Raw genomic sequence first — 25,413 nt, forward strand, 5'->3', positions numbered from 1 at the left:
GCCGGACCCTGGGCGGTGGCCCTTTCTAGCTCTGTAGGACCCTGGGCGGTGGCCCCAACTAGCTCTGCCAGATCCTGGGCAGTGGCGCTCACCAGCTCTGTCGGATTCTGGGCGGTGGCGCTCACTAGATCTGCTAGACTTTGGGCAGTGGCACTTGCTAGCTCTTCTGAACCCTGGGTGGCAGTGCTTGGTAGCTCTGGCGTACCCTGGGTGGTGGCGTTCACTAGCTCTGCCGGACCCTGGGCAGTTGCACTCGCTAACCTTGGACGGTGGCCCTCTCTCGCTTTGCTGGACACTGGATGGTGGCCATCTCTTGCTCTTGCGGACCCTGGGCAGTGGCGCTCGCTAGCTCTGACGGACCCTAGGCGGTAGCACTCGCTACCTTGCTATGCTGCCCACTGGGCAGCTAGCGTAGCACGCTTTATCACTTCAGCTCCCTGGGCTCTGTGACATGTTGTGAAATCTATACAGGGCACACAAGTGACCCAAATTCAATTGCAAGGTCATAGACCGCTAGCTGAGTCCATTGAGCAAAAATGGTCAAAAAATAGTCATAGTGAACTCTTATACAACATAAAAGGAGGTAAAATGCTGGCGTGTCTTACAGGTTTTCATTTCATCACACCCATATACACTGCATATATGTTAGTGCTGTTCACCTGATAACGGCACACTCATTGTGCACTATCTGACAGATAGAACTTAGGAAATCAAACAATCAGAGTGTACCATGTGGACACCCTACAGCCATTCTACAGGCACTTTGATATCACCTGCAAACCTTTTGTGCGTGCAGCATTTGCATGCATTTTTTTTTGCAGTTCTATCAGTTCTATTCTGATATTTGAAAGACTTTGTTTCATATAATTCTGTTTGGTCACAAACCACAATTATTAATTTTTCCGCCATGATCAATTTACAAACGGTTGGCACTTTCATGTTTTCAAAAGGATGTTACCCATACATCACTGAAAAATCAAAGTCCTTGAACAGTCAACTGGTTTAAATTTCAATTTCGGATTCAGTTTTGTATATAGAGCCTGAAAACGATCTTACAAACTCAAACGCATGAACTTCAGAGTTTTGGACATGAAAGCCTGAAACAAAGACTTAAACCTGCCAATTGTATATGAATAACTTTGTCTTGTAGGCTGTTAGAAGATCTAATTCATAAATATCTGCTTTGTTTTATGTTGTCACCAAAGACCAGACACGGTCATGTTAAGTAGATAAAGCAAGTGTGGGAAGAGAAGAGATGATTAATGCTGGGAGTCTGAATCTGTTGAGTCACTTTGTCTCAAGGGAGGATTTTTCTTCAAATTCCACTTGAAGATGAATTCATCTTAAGCCTTAATAGTCTGTGTGACAAACACAAATGAAATGTACTGTAAGTACTAACCAAGTCCTGCTGAGTGTGGCTTCAGGCAAGTGACCATGAACGTAAAACACTCAGCTGTGGATTTGTTTTTTAAGTTCCACATTTATTTTTTATGAAATATTAATCATTTCAGGGGCTTTGAGCAAAAGACACGTAAATTAATTTTTGTTTAATTACTCATTCATGACAGTTGTGGAGTTAATGCATATTTACCTAATCAGCTTGTTTATTTTGTTAGTAATGCAAACAATTGGGGGCGAGGCCTTTTAACGTATTTTTTATAGTTCTAATTTGATCTTAGTTACTATGTTCCAACAACTGTTTTCTTTGTTTCCAACTATTTTTTCTTCTTTTTTAGAAATGATAATGAGACTATAATGGATTAGATTTTATCTGCGCTTTTCAGGACACTCAAAGCGCTTACATTGTGCATCCATTATTCATTCACACCTCATTCATCCTTGGTGACGGTAAGCTACTACTGTAGCCACAGCTGCCCTGGGGCAGGCTGACAGAGGCGTGGCTGCCAGTACGCGCCTACGGCCCCTCTGACCATCACCGGAACATTCATACGCATTCAAACACCAGTGGAGCCACACTGGAGGCAAGTTGGGTTAAGTGCCTTGCCCAAGGACACAACGACACTTGGCTGGCGGGAGCCGGAATCGAACCGCCTATCCTTCGATCATTGGCCGACCCGCTCTACCGCCTGAGCCACTGTCACCCTAATTATAATTAATTAGGGCGACTAATTATAGTTTTTTATCATTTAAGTGAATTGTACAATTTTAAATTATTTATAGACAGTTTGTTGTATTTAAACTACTTTCTATGTATTTCTATGTTTTTTCTATGTGGGATTGAGGAGTTGGTTTTTAAGCAACTACAGTCATTTTGTAGATGTAAATACATCTTCATTTTCCATATTTGGAGTAGTTGAAAGTGCTGCAATGAGGCCCAGTGACCCTGAATCAGCGAGAAGACCCTGCTTCTAGTCCCGGCTGTGTGGAGTTTGCATGTTCTCCCTCTGCATGTGGGGGTTTTCTACAGGCACTCTGGCTTCCTCCCACAGTTCAAAAAGATGCTCCAGTGGTTAATTGATTACTCTAAATTGTCCCTATGTGTCTGTGTGTGTGTGTGTGTGTGTGTGTGTGTGTGGCCCTACAACAGACTAGTGACCTGTTCAGGGCGTGGCTCACCTTTATCCAAAAGTTGCTCCAGCAACAAAAGGGATTCGATGGATGGATGGATTGATGGATGGATGAGTGGATGGATGGATGGATGAATAGGTGGGTCAATGGATGGATGGGTGAGTGAGTGGATGGATGAATATTAGGATGAAAGGATGGATGGATAGATGGACAGATGGATAGATAGGTGAGTGGATGGATAGATATATGGATGGATGCATGGATGGATGGACGGATGGGTGAGTGGTGGATGACTATTTAGATGGAACGATGGATGGGCCGACGCATGGATGGATGGATAGATGGATGGATGCATGGATAGATGGACAGATGGGCAGGCGAATAGATGGATGAGTGAGTGGATGGATGAATATTTGGATGGATAAATGGATGGATGCATGGATAGATGGACAAAAGGATGGATGGATGATTCTATGGAGGAACGGACAGACAGACGGATGGATGGATGGATGGCTGGACAGATGGATGAGGTCATTTGCAGTTAGGATGACCAAACCAGAGAGTTTCAAAAATGGGCTCAAGACAATTGGCCGCTTTAAGACCATGTTTCTTGACTAAACATGAACACTTGGACTGATTTCATCCACTTTTCTTCAGTTGGAATTTTCTTGAAGTGAAATCAAAATTACACTTTTTTTTTGTACTTTAACCAAGGTTATACATAAATCTAACGGCTTAGGTTGGAGTAACCTTATTGTGCTTATTCAAGTTATTCAAGTAGTTTTCATTGTAACATGTTAACTAAAAGAAATGAAGAAAAAAGTAAATGACCTGTAGCTGTCTGTGTTTTTTCCCTTAAGGATTCTTTGTTGATCACAGGAGTTACATTCCAGAATTAAGCTGCAACAGATGAAATCCTTCAAGTAGTCAGCTTTATTTTTTACTATAACTATAATACTGTAAGGCTTTAAAACCCCAAGTTTTAAACACTTTTCTCAGACAGGATTAAACATTTTCACATTTTTTATCTTGTTTAAACTGTCAAAGTTTAAACTTTTCTAAGAAAAATAAGTTTAGTCTTAGAGGATGACACCAGGGACACGGCATATGAGATTGATTAGCAACACTTTGCAGCCAATGAGAAACACAGTGTACTGTAAAAATAAATATATAGGATGCAAAATTCAGTAAAAAATTAAACTCGGGGACCGCATTATGGCGAGGGACCACTGATCTCAAATGGGACAAAAAGCCACAGAACAATCAGCACCAAAGGTTTCATTGATTGTGTGTATTGTTTAATGTTTGTGCTGTGGCATCACTGAGATCCCACTGTCGAAGATAACCTCAGTTATAATGCATCTTTATTTATTAACACTAAATTGATGCTCAGTGTACTTTCATGGCAGGCTTTCATGTCTAATGCTACATACAGTACATGTCATGCTGGTTCAATAACGTGCAGAGAGCACGTTTTTAGCCTGTATTTGTTCACACTGGACTGTCGTTACTAGGGCTGGGTATCAGTTATAATTTCCAGAACAGATTCAATTTGACTCACAAGAGCCTGAATCAATTCAATTCCAATTTTTTCAATTCTTTAATTCCGTTAAATTTTAAGCTAAAAAATTAATACACATTTGTTTCGAAATAAATTAAAAATCTACTATTTAATCTAAATATATTTATATTAATCTGATACAGTTCACATATTGTAAAATGTATTAATAAAATAATAAGATTGTTAATATCATCCAGTGTTACATGGATCCTCTGAAGGAGAAGTTCTAACAAAAATGTTCAGATCATTAACATCGTAAACATTGTTCTGCTTCTCCTGGATGGCGTTTCAGTTTGGCCACTATGTGGCGATCGCGCCGTAGAAGTACACTTTATTCAAGAAAAAGTCAACAGTACGAGGAAAAAAATGAAGTTTTAGACCACAAATAGTCACTTTAGAAATTATTTCCTTAAAAGAGTTTGGAAAATGAATGGCTGTAAGTAAATAAAGATATTCATTTAGTCAGCACTGTATTTTTTTGGTCAACCGAGCATTAGCATTAGCTATCCTATGGGAAATTCTATTGAATGTTAGCATCAAGCTAGCGGACTTTGGCTTTATGTGCTAAATCGATGTATATTTTTGTGAATCAATTACTATTTTATTAACCAAGCCCTAGTCGCTACCCCATACTAGTCCATGCAGTTGGAAAAAGCTTGGTGCAAAATGTTAACTAACAAATCTGGCTCCTGCCCTTTTCTTTCAAAGCTCTATTACAACATTATATGACACTATATACATTATATGACTGACTTGATGTTGCATGATGGGTTGTATCCGTTGTATGTGTATATGTTGTACGTATGATTCCTGATTGATTTTTCAAATGGTGTCCACAATTGAAAAAGACGCGCGCTACCCAATTATCACTACCATATCCGAGTCCATGATTGGTCAAAGTTCAACTGGTTTTACTTTCAACATGCATTCAATGGCTGAGGGTTTTGCTTGTGGAGTCCAAAAACTGTCTTAAAAACGTGCGTACCGATCTATGAACGCAAGAGTTCTGAACCCTGAAGCCTGAAACGTGCGTTTTTACATCAACTTTTCATTGGAAGTAGTCCCTTGAATATGCAATTCCGAGCCCGGTGTGGACGTAGTACAACAGAGAGAGCTTCCTGCTGAACAGTCCAGCAGTTTCACCCCTGCTGCCTTCATTCAAGCAAATTATGTGTGATGACTTTCAGTCAGACAATGATCCCACTGTCTGCTCCTTTTACTCAGAGATGAATGATTTATCAATGTTCCCCATTAAGACATGCCCGTCTTTATATAGTGCTGAAAATGAAGTTAAAATGGGGTTTGTACTCGTGTTGATCAATATTTATGATGGGACCGCTATCTAGTTAGGGGCAGTTCTTCACTTGTTCTTGCAAGAGCTCCATGTCTGTTTGATATTCACCAGTGGTGATACATTAAAGGCCACCTTCAAGGACAAAGACAGACAAGGAGCAGCAGGGGAAACTCCTGAAAATGTCATTTGATGAGATTTTTCACTCTAAAGTAATTCCAGGGAGTTAAAATACTGTCATTCCGTTAAGGCTTAATGATGTGGTGAGTCAAAATCACTGTTTTCTTCAAGTAATTTGTTAATAATGACAGAAAATATGCAGATTCACAGTTGTTTACTTGGCACTTCAAAGTCTTAAACTAAAGGCAACCTTCTGTGATGAGAACTGATGAGAGAGAAAACTCAGAGTTAGACTGGGCTGGACTGATGGTGATTGATGCTGCCATTACAGCTGAAAAGACCATTACTGTCTGTGGTCTGTAATGCTCCCTCAGACGTAAAGAGATAAATAAATTTAAACACAACCTCCAGAGTCGACCAGACCAGTCTGATCTAGAGAAAGTCATGCATCCATTCATCTTTTCTAGGTAAAAATCCTGCAACTCCCTTGTTAGACTCAGCTAAATGTGTCTTTGTTATTAAGGTACACTTTTTTAGGGTCCTAGTAAAGCCTGGGGTGTATTCAGACTGGCAAAGTCAGTTGAGTCCTGAAGATTGCGTTTGCTCTGTATTCAGATTGGTGTCTACCAGAGATTTCTGTTTCAGACCAAAGCTTGTAAACAAAACCTTGTGACTAAAGATCTCTTCAGTCATTGGCTAAGAACTACGAGGCGGGTCAAAAAAAGAGGAAGTTTTAGGTGCAGCACTTAAAAATCCTTGTCGAGACAATTACAAAGTAGTTCAATGAACAAGTTAGCTTTTGGGAAGATGTCACAGCAGCGCCGAGCAAATGCTGCGTAACGAGACACAGAAAAGTATGTAAGGAGAGTTTTCAGAGCTGTTAAATAAATGTTCTAACAAGTAAGCAGTTGGAGCAATTATTTTCTCTCCCATGACATGACAATCAATGCTTTATATTTGTCCGCGATCACCGGTTGTTTCATTCCTAATCAGTTTACATCAACTACTACAGTGGCCAAAGCTCAGTTTATTGGAAACAAACCGAGAACACCTTGAAGGATAGGTCTGAGACCGGTTCCTGGTCCTGGACCAGGGTTCCCTTGCGTGTATTCAAAGTGAAAATATTTTTCGTGTTATTGGAGGAAGCAAACTCTGGTTGACTTTGGTGAGTTGTCGGGGCCCATGGAGGGTCATAGACAGGAGCAACAGCATCTCAAGGGTGTGTCTTGCACTTCCTTGAGCTTCGTACTAAAGGGTGTCATGAAACGTACAATTGTCGTGCATGTGGTAAATCAAATGAATGTAAGTTGCTCACACTTGTAACAACGGGTGATGCTGTCTTACGATGCCTTTTGGCATACTCTAGTTGTTAGTAAGGTGCACGTACTGGTTTTTACTGACTGCACACTGTGTGTGGAGGTTATTGGCAAGTAGCCGTAGGATAACCACAAAAACTGCTCTCTGATTGTCTAATTTCCTCATATCTTACAGTCAAGCTTCTCACTTGAACGGAACTGATAGGCCCCTTGTGTAGTCTATAGATTTTGGCGGGGTTCAGAAAATTAAAAATCAAGACTACATGCCTGAGTCTTGCCCTTACATGTTGTTCAAGTGTTCTTCATAATCTGCTGCTTTCAGCATGCCAATAGAATAGTGTGCATTAACATTGTCAGTCAAAAGCTTCATCAAGCGGGCTATGACCATATTTAACCTGTTCAGTTTTGCCCATTTTTTACCCGCAGACAGCCCATATCTATCCGTAAGGGCAGTTGTGACATTTTATGTGAGAGTTGAGGCCAAACCTGCTCTCACTTGGACAATAGATAACATTTGAGTTTTGGTTGGTTCTTAGACTTGATCAGAACAAACTGTCCAGTAATAACGCCTGGAGGAAGTATTGTTAGAAATGAGTAAAGACCAGGTTCCAACAGAGCAAGTGGAAAAGTCAAACAGTCTTTTAGACTTTATTTAGTTATCAACTGATAGTCATGTCTTCATTGGAAACATCACAAAACAAAAACAACTACTTGTTTTAGGGTCACATGACTTAAAATAACTATTGAACAGGACATGAAATATTGAGAAGAAAACCATCTGGTCCTAATATTAATCTTACTATCAAATACAAATAAAAGCCTTCACCTTCTCACAGTTCTTTAACAACATTTTGTTTATTTGAGCATGTGTTTTCTCTTGAATTATGAACAGGATATTGATGTCGGTCCCTGTCTTTAAATGGCTGGATAGCCTGTATGAATTCATACCGTAGAGTTTCACACCATGGTTCTGTCTGTGCAATAAGTAGACTATTTTGTGCAAAAAATGGGCAATTTTTTGCAATGAGAGGACTAATATAAGAGTAATATTTTTCTATTTTATTTTTCTTCTGTGTTGTGTTTTTTTAAACTTGCCTTACGGCACTTAAACTTACCAGCACTTTATGGAATTCCGTTGTGCATGTAACATGTCACAATGACAATAAAGCCTGTTGTATTTTATTCTTTTCTATTCTAAGTCAATCAAATTATTCAAATTTTAGGCAAGCAAGAGTTAATCTGTTTGGTCCACAACATTGTTTTGATTTTTTTTTTTTTTTACGGCTGCCAAACAAAGCTAAATGACCATGAACAATAACTTTGATTGACAGCAGGGAAACAACAGCAAGATGACAAATTATTTTGATTTTTGTGATCCTCAGCGTTAATAAAATGTTAAAATTTGTACTTATTCACACACTTAAATGTAACCTTTTAACCTCTTTTAACCATCCTGTAGGGGATGTAGAAAGAGGTATAGAAGTTCTATTTTTTATTATATTAATTTTTAAATGTTGTTTTACTGAAGTCAACAATTTTCTTTGATGGATTTTTTTTTTCTATGTTTAAGTAAAATAAATAACAAACTTGGTGAAAAGCAAAAACATTTTATAAATACTGTAACTTTTGAGTAATAATAAACGGATATACTGTATGTTACTATCATCTTTGACATTTTGGGGCAATAAACATCCATATTAACTCATAAAAATATCAAAAAACATGATGGATTCTCCCCTAACACTTGTATATTTGCCCATAAAAGTGCCAAACCTGAACTGCAGAACTTTCATTTAATAGCACAAATAAATTGTACAATCTTTTATAACAGAAATAAACACGCTGTGACTCAGCCTGCTGCTAATAACATTGCAATACTTCTTTGTTGGCACACGTATAGTGAAGCCATCTATGTAAAGTAACAATTATTTCTCAGAGCCGCTCCGGAAAAAGAGATGAATCAATAAGTAGGAGTCAATAAAACCTAGATGGAACGTCCCGAAGGTCCAAATGAAACTGTACATTCTTGGCTTTCATAGGAAGGATAGCAGTCCAAAGAGAGAAAGAAAGCCGCCACATTGTTTGTCTAATTATTCTAAGTGACAGAAGGGAGAAAAGAAAAGGTTTATATTCAGTCATATAGGAGTTGATCCAATGCCTTTGGAGCTGTTTTCTTTTCTCTCACATCTATTATAAAGTTATAGATGCTACCATGTGTTGCATTTTTCTCTTACAGATTGTGGTTTGATAAAACAGCAAAAATTGAAAACATATTTTTAAATTCTGTGTCGTCAATCTAAAAGCAGCTGGGAGCGTGAAACGCTGCTCGCGGCATTTGAAGGAATATTAAAGTGTGAAGTTCGCCGCGGTTCAAAAGGCTTCATTTGATTGGCTGCACATTCAACCCACTCAATTCTACTCGAAATATCATGACATGTGGTGGATGCTTTTATCCAAACAGCCATAGAGGTGTGTGGATATACTTTCAGCTCCCGCGACCCCAGAGGGAATCAAACTCTTGAATAACCGCTTACGCTCCTCGTGGAGCAGCACATTATCGGCGGCATCACGAGGAGGCTCTTAACACATCTGCTGCTTTGGTTAATGTGTTCGAGAGAGGGTTGTTTTAGCGGAGATCATGCAGGTAAAAAAGGTTTCATCTGGATCATTTGGACTTTTTACAGGCACCAGAAAATTGTGGGTTTAGCTAATACATTGTCTACATTTTTATTAATATGAAGGGACTTGGTGCTCTTTTTTTTTTTTTCTTTCATTTTGAGCTTTTATTTTTGAGGGCACAGCAATTGTATGAAAGGCTAATTAAGATGTAATTTCAGATTGTGCCTTTGGGCACAAACTTTAATTGAAAGCTGCAGCACCTCCCGGTAACCGAAACAAATTCACACTTTGGGATTTCTGTTCCGTCTTTTTCTAGTTTGAGGATATTTTAAGTGAAAAGTTACTATATTTTAATGTGTTTTTTTTCTAAAAAACAAGTTATTTCGTCCAAGTGAAATGTTCTTACTTAAGTCATTCTCTCATTCATCAAGTAAAAATAAATTAATTTGACTCGAAATTAGATAAATATTCCTCTTTTAGCTGTAAGATGTTTTTTTATGGCCCACAAAGGTCTGTATAGACCAAATTTGTTGGCTTTTTTTCTTTCTCACTGCAAGGTTGAGCAAAAATTCACCCCCACCACATCTTGCCAAAATTTTTGACATAGAGAACGACCCCTCCCCCTACAAAAAAAATGACATAATGGCGGGAAAAATCTTCAAAAAGTTTAATCTCTTATGAGGCTTACAAAGTATGTTTTTGAAATGCATCAGGACACAAGTGTCAGGAATTTTCAAAGGACATTTTGAAATTATTATGGGATGTTTGGCCACTGATTGGTGGCCATTTTGTGACAGATCGTGAAATTTGGCCATTCTCACACCACATGGAAAAAGAAAACTTTTGTTCAAGTGATCTTTATGAAATTTCACACACATACCACCAACTGAAGTCTACAACCACATCTAAAGTTTTGCTGACCTTTGACCTTGGGAACAGGCTAGCATATTGGATTTTCCTTCTACAAATTAACTCCTCCTAGTGGAGCAGCTTAGTGTCATTTTTAGCCAGAATCGTTCAGTTGATGACACAAGCATGAAATTTGGTACAGTTATAGTCTCTGGGTCTAGTTACAGGAAAAAAGTGCTAGCCACACAAAAATCCAATATGGCCGCCATTTTTTTTCAAGGCCCAGTGAGGGCGGATCAAAAGGAGGAATACATAGCAACTATGGGCCACTTTCAGCTTTAATTTATGTATGAATTTAATGGAAAATAAATAAAAAAGATCAAGGTGGTCAGGATTTTTGCGCCAACATCTTTGTAAGTCACTGGCTTGAAGAGTTTCTTGTTTTCAAAGTGAGGGGGCCCGGTCCCTCCTGGCTGCTCCGCGCTCCTCTGAGCATGTGCCGCTCCTCATTACTCAGCCTCCAAAGAGAAAATCTCGCCGTGGACTCACAAAGATTCACCGTCATGTTCCAACCCCTCCAGGTCTCTGCGGGTTTCCTTTGTTCTCGGGCTTGTTGAGGGTTTAGTCAGAGCAAAAGGTCTCCAGAATTTTTCATTACTAACATACAAAGCGCTTCACAGCGACTCCATGCTGCGCTTGTGAATCCAGATTCCATCGGCAGGCACGTCGCTCTCTTTGCATCCAGACGAAAGACAAAAATAAAACTTTTTCTTTTCATTTAAATCATTTTTATTAGTTAGATTTAAAAAAAATAATAATTTTTTTCAACTGCAGATAATGAAATATTGCATTTCATCCTCTAAAAATTGTGTTTGCAAATGAAAAATCAAAATTACAAGCTTTAACTAATGTTCTATGGAACATTAGTCACACAAAGCTCTGATCCTAAATGAAAAGTAACACCTTGTTTAATTCAAAGCATGCTTGGAATCCTAATTCGAGTCTGGGTTGCAGCCAAGGGCAGTTCTCTGTCCTTGTGAATGGATAAGAAAGCTCAGGGATGTTACATTTCCATCTCCACTAAATGATTGATAGATTCACAGGAGGTTCGTGTGGTGTCACATTTCCATCTTTCAGAGAGCTGTCAACTCCACTTGTCAGACAAGAGAAGACTGACACTGAGCACATTATAGGGTGTTCTGTCTCGCCGTGTGAAACTCATCTGTCGGGCGAAACCGAAAGGATAAAAAAAGGACGTGAGCGCATGATTTGATGGTGTTCTGCAGATAAAAACAACAATAAATTCTCATTTTTACGGCTCGCTGTGTTGCAGATGAAAGACCAGCACAAATTATAGACAATTTCTTTATGATTAAATTGAATTATGCTTTGAATTAATCCTAAAAAAGTTAGTTAACTGGAAGCAGAGATGAATAAATCACTCATTAAACATGAACGCAGGCTTTTTTCACATCCATAAGATGAAAACAATCACATTTTTTTTCTTTTGTACTTGTGTTTTCTCACTTTATTCTCGAAGTCTGCTAATACAACGACTCGATGAGTCTCATTATGCAAACATGACATTTTTCAACACAGAGTTACATCATTACAACTCCAATCCTTGATTGCATTTAGAAACTGCTTGTGTTTGTGAACAACTGTTTTCTTCTCACAGCCCGGTGCCGACAATTACATGGAGGAAGATAAATGGCAACATTCCCAAAAGAGTCCGACTTCGGAAGTCCCAGGCCGTATTAGAGATTCCCAACATTCAGCAGGATGATTCAGGAGTTTACGAATGCAAAGCTGAGAATCCGAGAGGAGGAACTGCTTTCAAAGGGCATCTGCAGGTCTACAGTGAGTCTCACGGCAATACTCGCACAAAAAGAATCACTTTGTGTTATTTTGGTTTCGGGTTCTGAATGTTTTGTGGGCATTCAACAGAAAAATAACTCACATTCTCATTCTTTGGTCTTTTATTGAGAAATGATTTGGCCACAAAAGTAATACACAACTTCAACGTAGCTCTGCAAAACTCCAGTAATTCAGTTTAGATTTAATACACTTTTATACATTTATATCCGATAATCTATTTCTGGTTCACAAATGTAGAAAACCAAACTATATCAAATTTGTTTAAAAGTCATCGGTGACTTAAAGGCCGACTTTATTTATTAATTTGTGTGTGTTTTTAACCTTTTTGACTACCAAACCAACACAAAATCAATAAAAAAAAAGGTTTTCTAACACATTTTACCTCGAGAGAGTAATAAGCGTAATTAATGTTTTTAGAAACAATTTAAAAACATAAATAGTGGTGGGATTACAGCATTGAGTTTGCTTCTTCCCACTTTTTTCAAGCAAACAATCAAGCTCTACTTGACTTTAGTTAATAATTACTGTATTAATCAAATTAAACTTAAGTGTGTCTTTGTTTTGTCTGTCTTTAATTAATGTATTTAATTATTTCTGTAATGATTTTGATAAATCTGTGGGATTTTTTTTGGTCTTGCAATGTCAAAAAATTATGCTTGAAATAAACCCAATCAATCAATCAATATGTTCTCTACCATTTGATGGAGGTTAACTTGTTGATCTCAAAATTGTCTTTCTGGGTATTTCTTAATTCAAGTTGTTGTGAAAAAGATCCTATTTGTGACATAGAAAATCTACTGGGTGTGCTACAAGCTCTGAGCCCTCTGCGACAAGGAGGGGAAAAGGGGGCGGGGTTGCTCTTGCCAACAGTTCTGCCCACCAGGCAATTTTCTAATAAACTATTGCTGCTCTTTGGAAGCTATGTCTCAGAAAATAACAGTTTTTTTTGGCTTAAAACAGCATCATAATAATAAAAAAACACTAAGAACCATTTTAAAATAGATCAAAAGGTGATGAAATGGGTCTTTAAGGAGGAGTTTTATGGTTTTAGTCTATTTCTTGAAATTATATCCCGTTCCAGTTATGTATGCTGCAGATCTTTTCTCCATAAAGCTGCAGAAGTCTTGCTCGTATCGAGGTATCACATTTTTATTCATGTTAAAGATGTTATAATCATGAGACTCCTTTAGAGTTTGGAAACTTTTAAAGTTAAATTAAAATTGTACATTAAAAGTGTCACTCAGCACTCACAAATGTATGTGAACGTTGTTATCAAATAGTTAATCATATTTAATTGTGAACAGGTGATAACTTTTAGGTCATGATGGAGCTAAAGAGTTCATGAGTCAATTCTTGGCTCTTTCAATCATTGGCTTATAGCTTCACTCTATAGGTGCAAACAGGTAAACAACTTTAGAGTTTGGAGGCTAAACTAAGACATGCTGGAACTAAAATAAGAGAATTTTGTTTGTGTGAGATTGGAAAAAAATCGTGTCTTTTGTTTCAGTAATTGTTGATCCCAAATTCTCTCACATTTTTGTTGCTTTTTTACACTAAAACCAAACATTTGAGTACAGTGTAAAAGAGGTTTGGAAAAAACAAACAAAACTGAGGATATTTTGAGCAAATGTTCCCATTTTTTTTAGATTTCACCAACATAAAATGTTTCGACTCACACACCATCCATCTGTACATTTTCAACACCTCATTCTGGGTTACTGGGGCGCTGGAGCCTATCCCAGCCACCATTGGGCAAAGGTGGAGTATGGTTATGACTCACACACTTGTGTTAAAAATTCGTCTTCAACAGTTTGTAATATTGTCTCTAATGTAGGTTTGGATGCAAACCACTTTTAAAAGTTTTAATCCTTAAAGCATTTCTTTTTTTGAAGCTTTTCCACACAAAAATTTACTAATTTAAAAAAAAAAAAGTGCGCCTGCATTAGTGCTTGAGTCTGTGATTCTAAACTTATGGAAGCCAGTTCATGTCTCCTCATTTCTCTTTGTGCCGTGTGCACAAGACCCACATAATGGACCGTCTCAACCTTGGGAAAACACATTTCCAAGACCCTGGACTTCTTGGCAACCTCCATTCTGTTGACATCACAAGGAGAATAGGGGGACTAATTTGTTGCAGCCTCGCACTAAATGTAATTTACACAGGTCAGCTGGTAGCTTGAACTTCCATTGTGAGGGGAGACCTCCATGACCATAATCACTCAATCAAACCACAAAAAGCAGGTTCTCGTGAAAATGGCATATGCATGGAGGAGAATGGAGCGAGCTCACCCAGTGCAGCTTTAAATAACTCTTCTGGACTGAGGGTTAGATCCATCTGCAGGCTCGAATAAAAAAAATACAAACACAAATGTGGTTGATTGACTTTATTGACTGGTTTTATTTGGCAAAAGGGAAACTTTAGCCAGCGAAAGTTTGTCGTTTTTTTTTTTTTTCCTATATCCTGATATTACAGTACTCTTGGCACAATAGGCCGCACTGGTGTATAAAGTGCACTGTCAATGAATGGTCTATTTTTGAATGTCTTTCATATATAAGGCCCAAAAAACGAAAAAGCCCTCAACTTAATTGTAACATGTACACGTTAGCCACGTTTTTGTAATACATGTAACTCCTAACAATAGCCACATTTCCATCACACATATGCGCAGAACTTTATCCAAATTCTAAAAAAGGTTAAATAACAATTTTGCAATTACACTGTTTCCATTAAATCATATTAAAGCACAAACGAACCAAGTCATTCAAAAACATGGTGACAGATGTGAACAATGCTTTAGAGCAGATACATTCCCATTTCTGTCACGGCACTAGCACTCATCATTATATATCAAAGGATGTCGGCGTCTTTTTCACCTCATGAAGCGGCAAGTTATATGTGGGAGTGGCTACAGATGAAGCGATTTTGAGAAATCATGTTTGGTGAGCTGTGGATCCAACAATTCTGGATGACATGCTCAACTTTTGATGAGCTGTGTGATGCTGTGGAACCTCTTGTGGCACCCAAGGTGCTACTCAGCTAAGCGTGGTGTCCGGCTGTTGGCCATGCGACTCATTTCATTTTTAAAAAACTGTTTTGCAAAATATGTCAGCACAAAAACTTTTGTTAATAACTGCGAGTTTTTTTTTTTTCTTTTTTTGAAAATGTCGCGTTTTCATTAGGAAAATTTGTTATCACAAATCCAATTTGCACAATTTAGCTAGCTCCCAGTGTTGTTAGTAACACCAAAAAAGCACAGTCCGACAGCACCATTAGCATATTTAAGAAGAGACCCAACCTTTTCACAACTTTAAAAAAAAACAAACCGCTAAAATACCTTTGGGACTACGCTAACTCCCAACCTTGTAGGTAATTCACATTAAAAAAATCCAATATCGCTACATTTTAGTCGTGTTAGTGTATTTATGATGGCACTCAAACTTTTTGCAACTTGTAAATAAACAGAATGATTTTAGTAAAAGAAATGTTACTCTGACTATGCTAACTCTCAACCCTGTTAGTAACACGTAAAATAAAACACAGTCCGACACCACTAAATATTATCTGTGTTAACGTGTGTACAATAATACCCAACCTTTTTAAAACTTGTAAAAACAGACTAATACAGCTAAAAAAAAAAACGTTTCTGTAATTCCCAGTAACACATAAAGAAACACAGTTTGACTTTGCAACTTGTTAGTCGCGTTATTTTTTTGCAACTTGTGAATGATATTGCTACAAAAATGTTACTCTGACTATGCTAACTCCCAACCTTGTAGGTAACTCAAACAAAACTGTCTGTCTCTGCTACACATTAGCATATTTACCACGGTACCCAACCTTGTTTGCAACTCATAAAAAATCAAATATTTGAACAGAGTGCTGTGTAATCAGTTAGCACAACCACTATATAAGGTGCTCTCGGTTACAAGATAAACTGCAGTTTTTGAAAAACTGTACAACTTTTAAGTGCGTCTTATGAAGCATAAATATAGTAATTTGTACATAATTTAATTCATTCAAATTTAGAAGTAAGGGATTCCTATGTTCTTTTGACTGCTTTTTGTTATTTATTCTTTAGTATGTTCATGTATTTTACGCTCTACATCATTCTTATTCCAAAACGATAGGTAGGGCAGTAATACTGCTCCTCTGAGTAGTTTCTATAAAAGTCTGAATTTGAGATGGAAGGAAAGAGACTCGAAGATTAAAAGAAAACCTCTCTGCCTGTACCGTGTTCAGATCCTAAGTTGTCTGAAGTTTATGACAGACATTTTCTGCAGTTCCTGAATTTGAGAAGAACATGAGGCGGGAGCTTTGGACACTCAGACATAGACTGTGTGCTTAAAAAAAAAATAAAAAGAAGAAGAAAAAAAGAGGAAGAGGTTTATTTTTAATGGAACCCTCAGAAAGGGGATTGTGTAGTTTACATAGATCATGGAGTAAAAAAGAAAAAAAAAAAGATGATTATCCCAGATGTGAAACAAGAAGGCTTCACTTGTTATTCAACTGGAACCGGTTTTTGGCATCTTAATTTTCCGCAGTTCCTATTATCTCCCCACAGTTTTGAGCTCGCAAGCTGCACAGAGTCACAAACAAACATGAAAGTGAGCGGCACTCGGAGGGGAGACAATGCTTCCCTCTTTGTGACATCTATGCAACTCCTGGTCCCAGAAAAGCCCAGGCTTTCTTTTGTTTTGTTTTGTTTTATGGTGTGCATTGAATACTAATTTATTATTTACAATTTCATCAAATAGAGGAAGTGAAGTCAGTCTGTTTGGGAACAAATGTGTCACGCTTTTATTGTGGCATCTAAAAATTTCAACTGTAAAATTTAATGCAACAATTTAACCAGAACTAATGAAAATATTATCTAAAGTCCCATGCCGATCATCATTTTTTCAGCCCTTTAAAGTGGTTTTGTAATAATGATTATGCCGTTTTTAGCCAAAATCAAAGAATCTCTTGTTTTCAAGGACATAGTTTCTGCAGGGTGGCAGTAGTTCCCCTCCCCGTTGCTGGAGCTCGAAGCTTTAGGCCTGCCCAGCATATTTTCTACGTCAAAAATACAATTTTTTTCAAACTGTATTCATTCATCTTCTCCTGATTCACAATAATTTGAAGAAAAAAATATTCAGAAATATAATTTTGAGCTTAAATTTCTTCATACGTGTCCACCATTATCAGAAAAACACCACAAAAACATGTTAAAAATGCAATTTTCATCAGATTGTGTCTGTAAACTGTGATTTTATTGGTATTTTATTGACCTTTTAAATGTTGAAAGTTGATGGAGAAAGTTGTTTTTCAAATATCTGCACATTTTTTAAGAAATATATGTGTATGTTATTCAACTGAAATGTTTGAATCTAAAATAATGTGGACATTTTTAGAATATTGGACTTTTTTGTTTTTAAGAAGTTAAGTTTGCTTATTTTTCAAAAATACGTGCAACAACCAGCTATAATCATGTATTTTAAGTTGGAACAAGCAACCATACTTGTGATGTCAAGGATATATATATAACTTGTATAATGTTTTCTTTGTTGTTTTTAAAGCTCTTCCTCAGTGGGTTAGAATGATTAATGACACTCAGATGGATAGCGGAGAGAAACTCCAGTGGGAGTGCAAGGCCATCTCGAGGCCGCGGCCCACCTATCGCTGGCTTCGTAATGGTCTGCCCTTGGCATCCCAGGTAATGCGCAGCAACCCCTTCTTTGTTGATTGCACAATGAAACGTCTAATTATCCCTGCGAATGCACACTCCCGTTATGCAGCATTGTCTCGCCAAAATGCGTCCAGACATTTCTTCTCGTTTCAGGGTCGAGTGGAAATAATGAATGGGGAGTTGTCCATTCACAAAGTGCAGCAGACGGATTCCGGGATGTACCAGTGTGTGGCAGAAAACAAATACGGGGCCGTCTACTCTAATGCGGAACTCAAGATTTTGGGTGAGAAGAATTTGGATGATTACAGATGATAAAAATAGCTAAATGTTGTTCTTCCTTGCAGCACATTCCATTATTCTCTGCAAACCGAGCGTGCGACCAGTGGGTGATAGGCAGGGGAGATTGAAATGCAAGCAGGCAACGCTGTGCTGTGAGATATGCTGATTGCCAATCAATGGTCCCTGATTTAACCCAGGCGGCGGACAGCATGAATAAAAGAAGGGCCCTCGTGGTTAAATTCGCCGAGGTGTCTGATCAGAAAAAAACGCCGGGACTTTTCCACTCTATTCAGAATGAAAACCAGAGACTTGGGAGTATGGATCTGCACTAATGGGACCGAACAGTAGCGGAGAAATGAGTGGTCCCTCTGATGGATTTTAATGAGTCCATTATGGTCTTATCTCTGTGCAATCCCCATTACTTAAAATAAATAAATAAATAAACAAACCTGCACGTCATTTATTATTTCCACCAGGTATTCATTATCCAATGATTGCCATTATCATTTAGCAATCAGCCATAATTATCAATAATAGCCCAATCACGCGGCGTACGTTTTTTCAGTTTGAATGAGGCCAACATCACAAAGGGGGGAAACAAAAAATCTGTGCTCCTCCATCTCTCTGCTTCAGGCCACAAACAGAACAGTCACACGGAATAGCTGTCCACTATTCTGTGCTGATGCACTATTTTCTCCTTGTCATCCTCTATACTGGGACACATCTGGTGATATCCATTCCCCTTTCATGTTTCCCTGAGGCACAGCTTGATTTACTGTCTTTACGGCTCGTCCCTTTTCCTTTTTTTGAAGGGGACTCTATGGCGTTCTAAAAATCTTCCTGCAAGTGAAAAGAGTCGGTCAGTTTCGATTTAAAGCCACTGCTTTACTCTGATCAGCTTTTGAGTTCTTTCAATCGCATTCCAAGTGGGCTTTTAATTATGATGCATATTTTAGCCAGACATTAGCTTTGCTGATATTAAAGTGAACGATACTGTCAGACTGGACAAACTGATGAAAAGGCAGAACTAGTTATAAGCACCAAACGTGTCAGCCCTGGAGGAGGTCGGGGAGGACAAGGTGCTGGCAAAACTGGTAGCAATCATGGAGAGCACCGTTCTACCCCTTCAAAAATATCAGACCTCTATCTTGTGCTTTTGTCTAAACATTCTCACTCCCAACTCATTATGTATTGTGGTTCAGGCCTCCACATCACTTTTTGAGGTTTTGGGTATCCCCAACTTGTCTTTTTTTGACGTGCTGGCTATTCCCATTAAATCAGGGGTCTCCAACCCTCGGGACATGAAAACGGATGCAGTACTGGGTTAGGGTACCGTCCGGTACTCCGTCCTGAGGATTGGGGACCCCTGATTAGCACATGAATTTTTTCCCTGCCTGCGGCCTGGTACTAACCAGCCCTAAGACCATTACCGGTTCGCGACCTGGAAGTTGGATACCCCTGATTTAAAGGGGAACAGCCAGCATGTCAAAAAAACGACAAATTGGGGACACACAAAACACCAAAAAGTGACACGGAGGGGCCCGAACCATACATCCTTATATGACGAGTTGGGTGTGAGAATTGACGAGTTTATATACAAAATGAAGGCTTCTTATATTTTTAGATTAGATTACATTGAGTTTTTTTTTTTATGTTTTTATAGTATGGTTCACTTTTATACTTTGTTATTGACACATTGAGAAATCCACATGGAGCTGAAGACCAGTTGAAACCAGTTAGGTGGGAGCTTCAAATCGTATTTTTCCACTGACAACCAAAGCCATAAATGATCCTGCTGGCAGGACCAGGACCATGGACACTGACCACTCAAGATGTAGGTTTGGTGAAGGAAGATGACCATATAAGGTGTTAAGGGTTCTAATCTCCTGGAAAACAATGACTTAGAGCCAAATGTGGCCCACCTTCGACATATATAAGTGAACTTTATTTTATAAGTCTTTGCATACCCAAGACCTGGAGATCTCTGTACAGGTTTATTCCAACTTGAAATTGCCTAAATTTCAACTGAGTTTGGATCACTTTCTTCCTTATCAAAGAACATGAATCTCACAGAATGTTTGGGTTTATGTATGACCTTTTTTTTTTTATAACACCACTAAGGTAACCAAACTTTACTTCATAGATTAAAGAAAGTCGCCCACCCAATGACAAATACCCAACCAACAAAAAAATGACGTTAAAAAGCCACTCTGATCCTCTTTTGGTTGTTTGATGTGTCTTTTCTTAGGACATAGATTAGGTATAGTGGTAAGAGTTTGTTCAAAATTTGCCTCTGTGTTGTGGGCGAGACCTTGGTGTGCAAAACTCAGCTGACCCTCCCCTCATCATTTCTGAGAGCTCTCTGTTTACATGCTCTCCCACTAGCCTACAGCCCCACATAACCCAAACCCAACAGCACCTGCGCAACAAAAATGGCAAGGAAAGCATACATGGATCTAGCTGTCCTAGCGCCTTATTTAGTCACAAATATGAAATTTTTCAAATTGGATTCTTTCATCTGTTCCTGATTCATTTAACTAAAGAAATGCTCAGAAATGCAAATTTAAGCTTAATTTTATTTATATAATTCCTTCATCATGAGAAAAATGCCACAAAAATGGGAAACATTATCAAAAAGACACATGTAAGGTGTTTGTCTGTAAGAGTGAAGTAAGTTTGTATATATATATATATATATATATATATATATGAGTTTAATCTAAGTTGATGAGGAGGAGCTTCTGTCCCGCTTGGAGTCAGAGTCACATTAGTGAAACTGGGAAGCCTTTGACGATTGTTTTCATAACTTAACCCTCCAGCGGCATCTTCCCACTGACCTGTGCTCCGCGGATGTCCAAAAAGCAAACACTATCCGGACAGATTACATGACTAATACCAGCCCGCAGATGAACGATCACTGGGGGCTACGCGGGGGCAGCGGCAGCAGCTCCCATCTGCACGCCTGTCCCACATCCAGCTCTTTTGGGAAAGTGACGGCTGAAACTATACAGGCACCAGCTTGGATTAAGGCAAACCCACTCAGCCACTGCTCCGTTTTCTGCTCTTTTTTTATGTCTTGAGGGACGTCGGGTGCTGAGACTCATCCTCAAAGACACAAGTGTTACCGGGGGAGGGGTCAGCCTGTAGCCACAGATGAGACTGAATTGTCATTGTATATAAAGTCACCTATGCAGCATCATTCAAGATTTGAATAATTGGAGATGACAAAAGCCTGCAGCTCACGCATGGCCTTGTTGTCTCATATGGTTGAGTAGTGCTACCACATCCACTATGGTGCCCAAAGCCTTCGTTTAGGCCATTACCCCTTAATTCATTCTCTTGAGCAAGACATAATTGCCGGCAATGATTTTAGTATGTATTTATTATCCACTCAAGCAGTCTGGTTAAAAACAAAACACGCAAAGCAACACAAATCATTCAACTGGGGCGTCATTAAGTTGACATTTAGCCACTAATTAGGCTGCACGGCATTAAGTGTGTCTACAAACTGGTTGTTGTTAGTCCACAAGCAAAAAAACTGTGTTGTATGTTACTGTACGTTTAAGGAGACCATTTTATGTAGTTTTAATGCTGTTTCATTTGAAACAAACTTTAACCCTTAGATCTGGAGCTTAAACCTCCATTACGATTAAAGTTACGGTCAAAAATAAGACTGCCACCGCACGATGGGGAGGCATTGGCGAAATCTTCAAGATTTAATACCACCGCCCGTTTATTTTTTCGAAAACCGTTGGTGGGGTCATGAATGGAGACAGCAGTAGTCAGGCGGCTTTCATGCACATGTCACACATCGTCTGGGGTAAGTGTTGCTGTCAGCCTGCAAATGGCTGCCACCTACTTGTGGCTGCCCAGATGTTACCCAATTTCATGACGGTGTCATCCCTGTTTGTCACTGGACTGTCACCGCATGACCTTAAAATGTGCATGGACGGCCACTGACCAATGTCAGCTTTTAGAGAAAAATCATCTGGGCGCCGTAAAATTTTAACTTTCTCCCAAAACCTCTGTGGCTACTGTGCAGCATGTAAAAATGCAAATGCCGTCGCGCCATCACCTGCTGAATTTGTTGAACAACTTGCATTTTGGTCACCTGGCATCTTGTGACTGTCTGTAACTCTTCAACCGTTTACACAATTAACGTAATTGCAACGGCTTCTGAAGCGGAAAAAAGCAGCTTTGTGCTGATGTGCAAAACTTTACAGTAGTAAAACTTTTACTCAATTTACACAAACTAACTTATTGTGATGCTTTAGTATCTGAATAACGGAAATTGCATAAATGCTCCGAGTTATTTATGGTAGTTCAAAGAATGTAGGGTGTTTTCTGTCCACCAGTAAAAGTGATATTAAAGGTTTATTCCTTCTACATGAAAGCAAAAATATCAGTTAAAATGACCAAAACACACACTCTCTTCTCCACACACAGTCTAATACATTATGAAACACAACTATGAAAGAACAAACGTTCGTTACAGACACCAAAGTGACACATAACAACTTGCAGAAGGTTTTTCTTGGTCAATTGAAGGACTTCTGGCCGTGTATTGAGTTTTTATTGACAAAACCTTTCCAATTAAGTGTTACAACCTAACCTTAAACACAAGAATTGGGTTTCTGTTTGTAAAAAATAAGCTGCATCCACTGCTGTCTTGTATAAGTATCTTTTGGGCGCCTAAGTTGACTCAACCCTCCTTCAAAGCTTTAAAAAATAAAATAAAATCACTTTCTGAGATTCTTGACTAACTGAAAAAAAAGTTTTGTATTTTTTAAAATCACCACAGCTCAAATATTTAAAAATGTTATGAGATAAAAACTAAAATACTACTTCTTTTGCGTAACACAGTCTAAAAATTAATTAGTTTAAATGTTCTGAATGTCAAAAATAATTGTGACCGGGTCAATGTCATTAAGGAGTTCAGCTAGAAGACAAACTGAGACAAGAAATTGTAATTACACCAATATATGAGGACATTTAACTGAGTAAAGCATAAAAATCATGCCGCGTTTCTTCGAGGGATATGTAGCAGTTTTTTGAGCTACACTGTAAAAAGTGAAACATTGGATCAATTAAAAAAATTTCATTTAATAAAATTTTGGGTTGATGGGTTACTCACCTCAAACATTTTTTTTGGATAAAAACTAATACCGGTATTTCAAATGTAAAAAAATACAGAACCTTTTTTAATTGATTCAATGTTTCACTTTTTATAGTGTATAATTCAGACCATTCATTTTTGTCATCCATGTCTTCTGTCGAGAACACCCATTGTGTATTTTTTATGAATTTGTATGAAGTGTTAGCTCACAATTTATAAGAATTACACTTTTTTCAGATATATCTTAAAAATGTATTTAAAAGAAAAAAATATACCATTTATGTTTATGACACCAGTTTCTGTGTAGTAAGCGGATGTGAAAACATCTGCTCCACATTCTGTTAATGTTTACTTTCAATTCTCACGCAAGCGCTCAGTGTGACTCCAACGATTTCTGTAAAACCAGCTTTTATTTATCTGAGTTTCCCACACGGTCACAGAACCGCAGCTACATTCTGGGACCTCGGTTTGCACCTAACGCTGCTGAAGAGCACAAAGAAAGTTCCCATGCAGAGGCTTTCAGACGCTGCTGCCAATGAGAGTTTTGACAGCCTAATTGCAAAGTGTCGGAGACAGAACAGCACACATGTATAATTGCCAACAAAAGCAGCGGTCACCAGTTTTTGCACATAGCCTTAAAAATGGAGCACAAAAGCACCAAACACTTTTAGCTGACTATAATTATTTGATGCAGTTTGTTTACATATCTTAGTAGAATCTCAGACACCATCATTCTAATTGTAATATAGAGCAAAATTAATGTTTTAACTGAAAAAATAATTAATTTTACTCATGATGCCCATTTTTTTTTTTTTTTTTCTGCACAGCATCAGCACCCGTCTTTTTCCAAAACCCTGTCCGGGTCATAGCCACGCTGGGAAAAGATGCGTACCTGGAATGCAAACCGAGAGCATCGCCCAAACCCCGAATCACATGGAAGAGAGAAGACAGAAGGATACAGCCAAGCAAAAGGTGGGGAATGTCTTTCATTCACTTTGAAATGAAACAAACCCTGTGATGGACTGGCGAACCAACCGCAGAGTGCTCTGCTTTTGTTTGGCGGTGGTTGGGATAGGCTCCAGCAACCCTGAAATGGATGCTTGAAAACTTGAATGAATGAAATGAAGCTTTTCAAATCTTCCTGTTATGCTTTGGGCTGCCTGAGTGTACATAAAGCAGCTGCTGTGAGTCTTAAAGCCTGGAGTGCTGCTCCAGTACTCTGAAGGAGCACAGATGTTTTCACACTTGAAGGTGAACACCTGGGTTCCTTCATTCTAGCTACAACAAAATACAAGCCAAATTTAGAGCAACATGCTGTCGGATGCACATTTTTTTTGCAGACTTTTGTAAAAAAGTACATATTTACAAAGATAAGGAACATCCTCTTCATGCATTTAACCAAAAACATAACAACTAGAGCTAATAATGTGTTTTCTTTCTTTTTTTTTCAATTGTTAATAGCTTATATGCATTTCCTTAACCTTAGAGGGAGAAGTTAAGGCAGAAATGAAGCTTATATTTTAAAATCAATGAACCAGACACTAACTTTCTAACTGCAGCAGTAATTAGGATTCATACAGCAAAGGTCTGACTGTTCTGCAGCAGATCAATCCTTCCAGTAGACAAGGAAATACACTGATACACTAATCAAGTCTGTGAAGGATAAAAACATGGGGCGGCACTTCTAAATCAATCCGAAAAAACTTCAGTCAATCAATTCCTGGAATGTTATTTAGTCAATACTTGGCTGATTTCACAAATTACAGGACATATTGAAGTACTATTAAAGTGTAGGCAGTATTAACTTTTTTTATTTTCCTTAACTCCAACAATCAAAGTGTTGCTTTGCTAAAAGACCATTAAAAAAAATTAATCATTAGCACAATATTTTTCTTGTAATAGATATTTAACGGTAATGATTTATTTAGCAGCTTAGATAAACAAAAATGTCTATCAGACATCTGTTTTTTTCTTGTTTCTTTTTAGCTATACAATTATATCATTTTGCTACATCTGCCTTAAAAATGTAATTGTTAAAGTCCCACTCTGATCATCTTCTGATCTATTTTAAAGCGTTCCCAGTAGTATTTTAATTATGAATATATCATTTTTAGTCAAAATCCAAGACCTGTGTTGTTTTCTAGGACATAGTTTCTGCAGACAAATTCGCTTCTGAATTGTAGGCGGGA

The 25,413-nt window shown here is 38.2% G+C and overlaps 1 protein-coding gene across 1 annotated transcript in view; it reads left to right on the plus strand.

The window, feature by feature from the left end:
* The window catches only part of cntn5 (contactin 5), a gene marked incomplete at its 5' end in the record, with an annotated part of 141,210 nt that overhangs the window by 66,250 nt on the left and 49,547 nt on the right, over nucleotides 1-25,413 (plus strand). The window contains 4 exon segments of the mRNA XM_024277809.2: nucleotides 11,964-12,145; nucleotides 17,720-17,856; nucleotides 17,983-18,112; nucleotides 24,052-24,196. Of these exon segments, the coding sequence (XP_024133577.1) occupies nucleotides 11,964-12,145; nucleotides 17,720-17,856; nucleotides 17,983-18,112; nucleotides 24,052-24,196 (594 nt within the window).

This window comes from Oryzias melastigma, linkage group LG13, assembly GCF_002922805.2.
Source record: "Oryzias melastigma strain HK-1 linkage group LG13, ASM292280v2, whole genome shotgun sequence".
In the NCBI taxonomy this organism is placed as follows: Eukaryota; Metazoa; Chordata; class Actinopteri; order Beloniformes; family Adrianichthyidae; genus Oryzias; species Oryzias melastigma.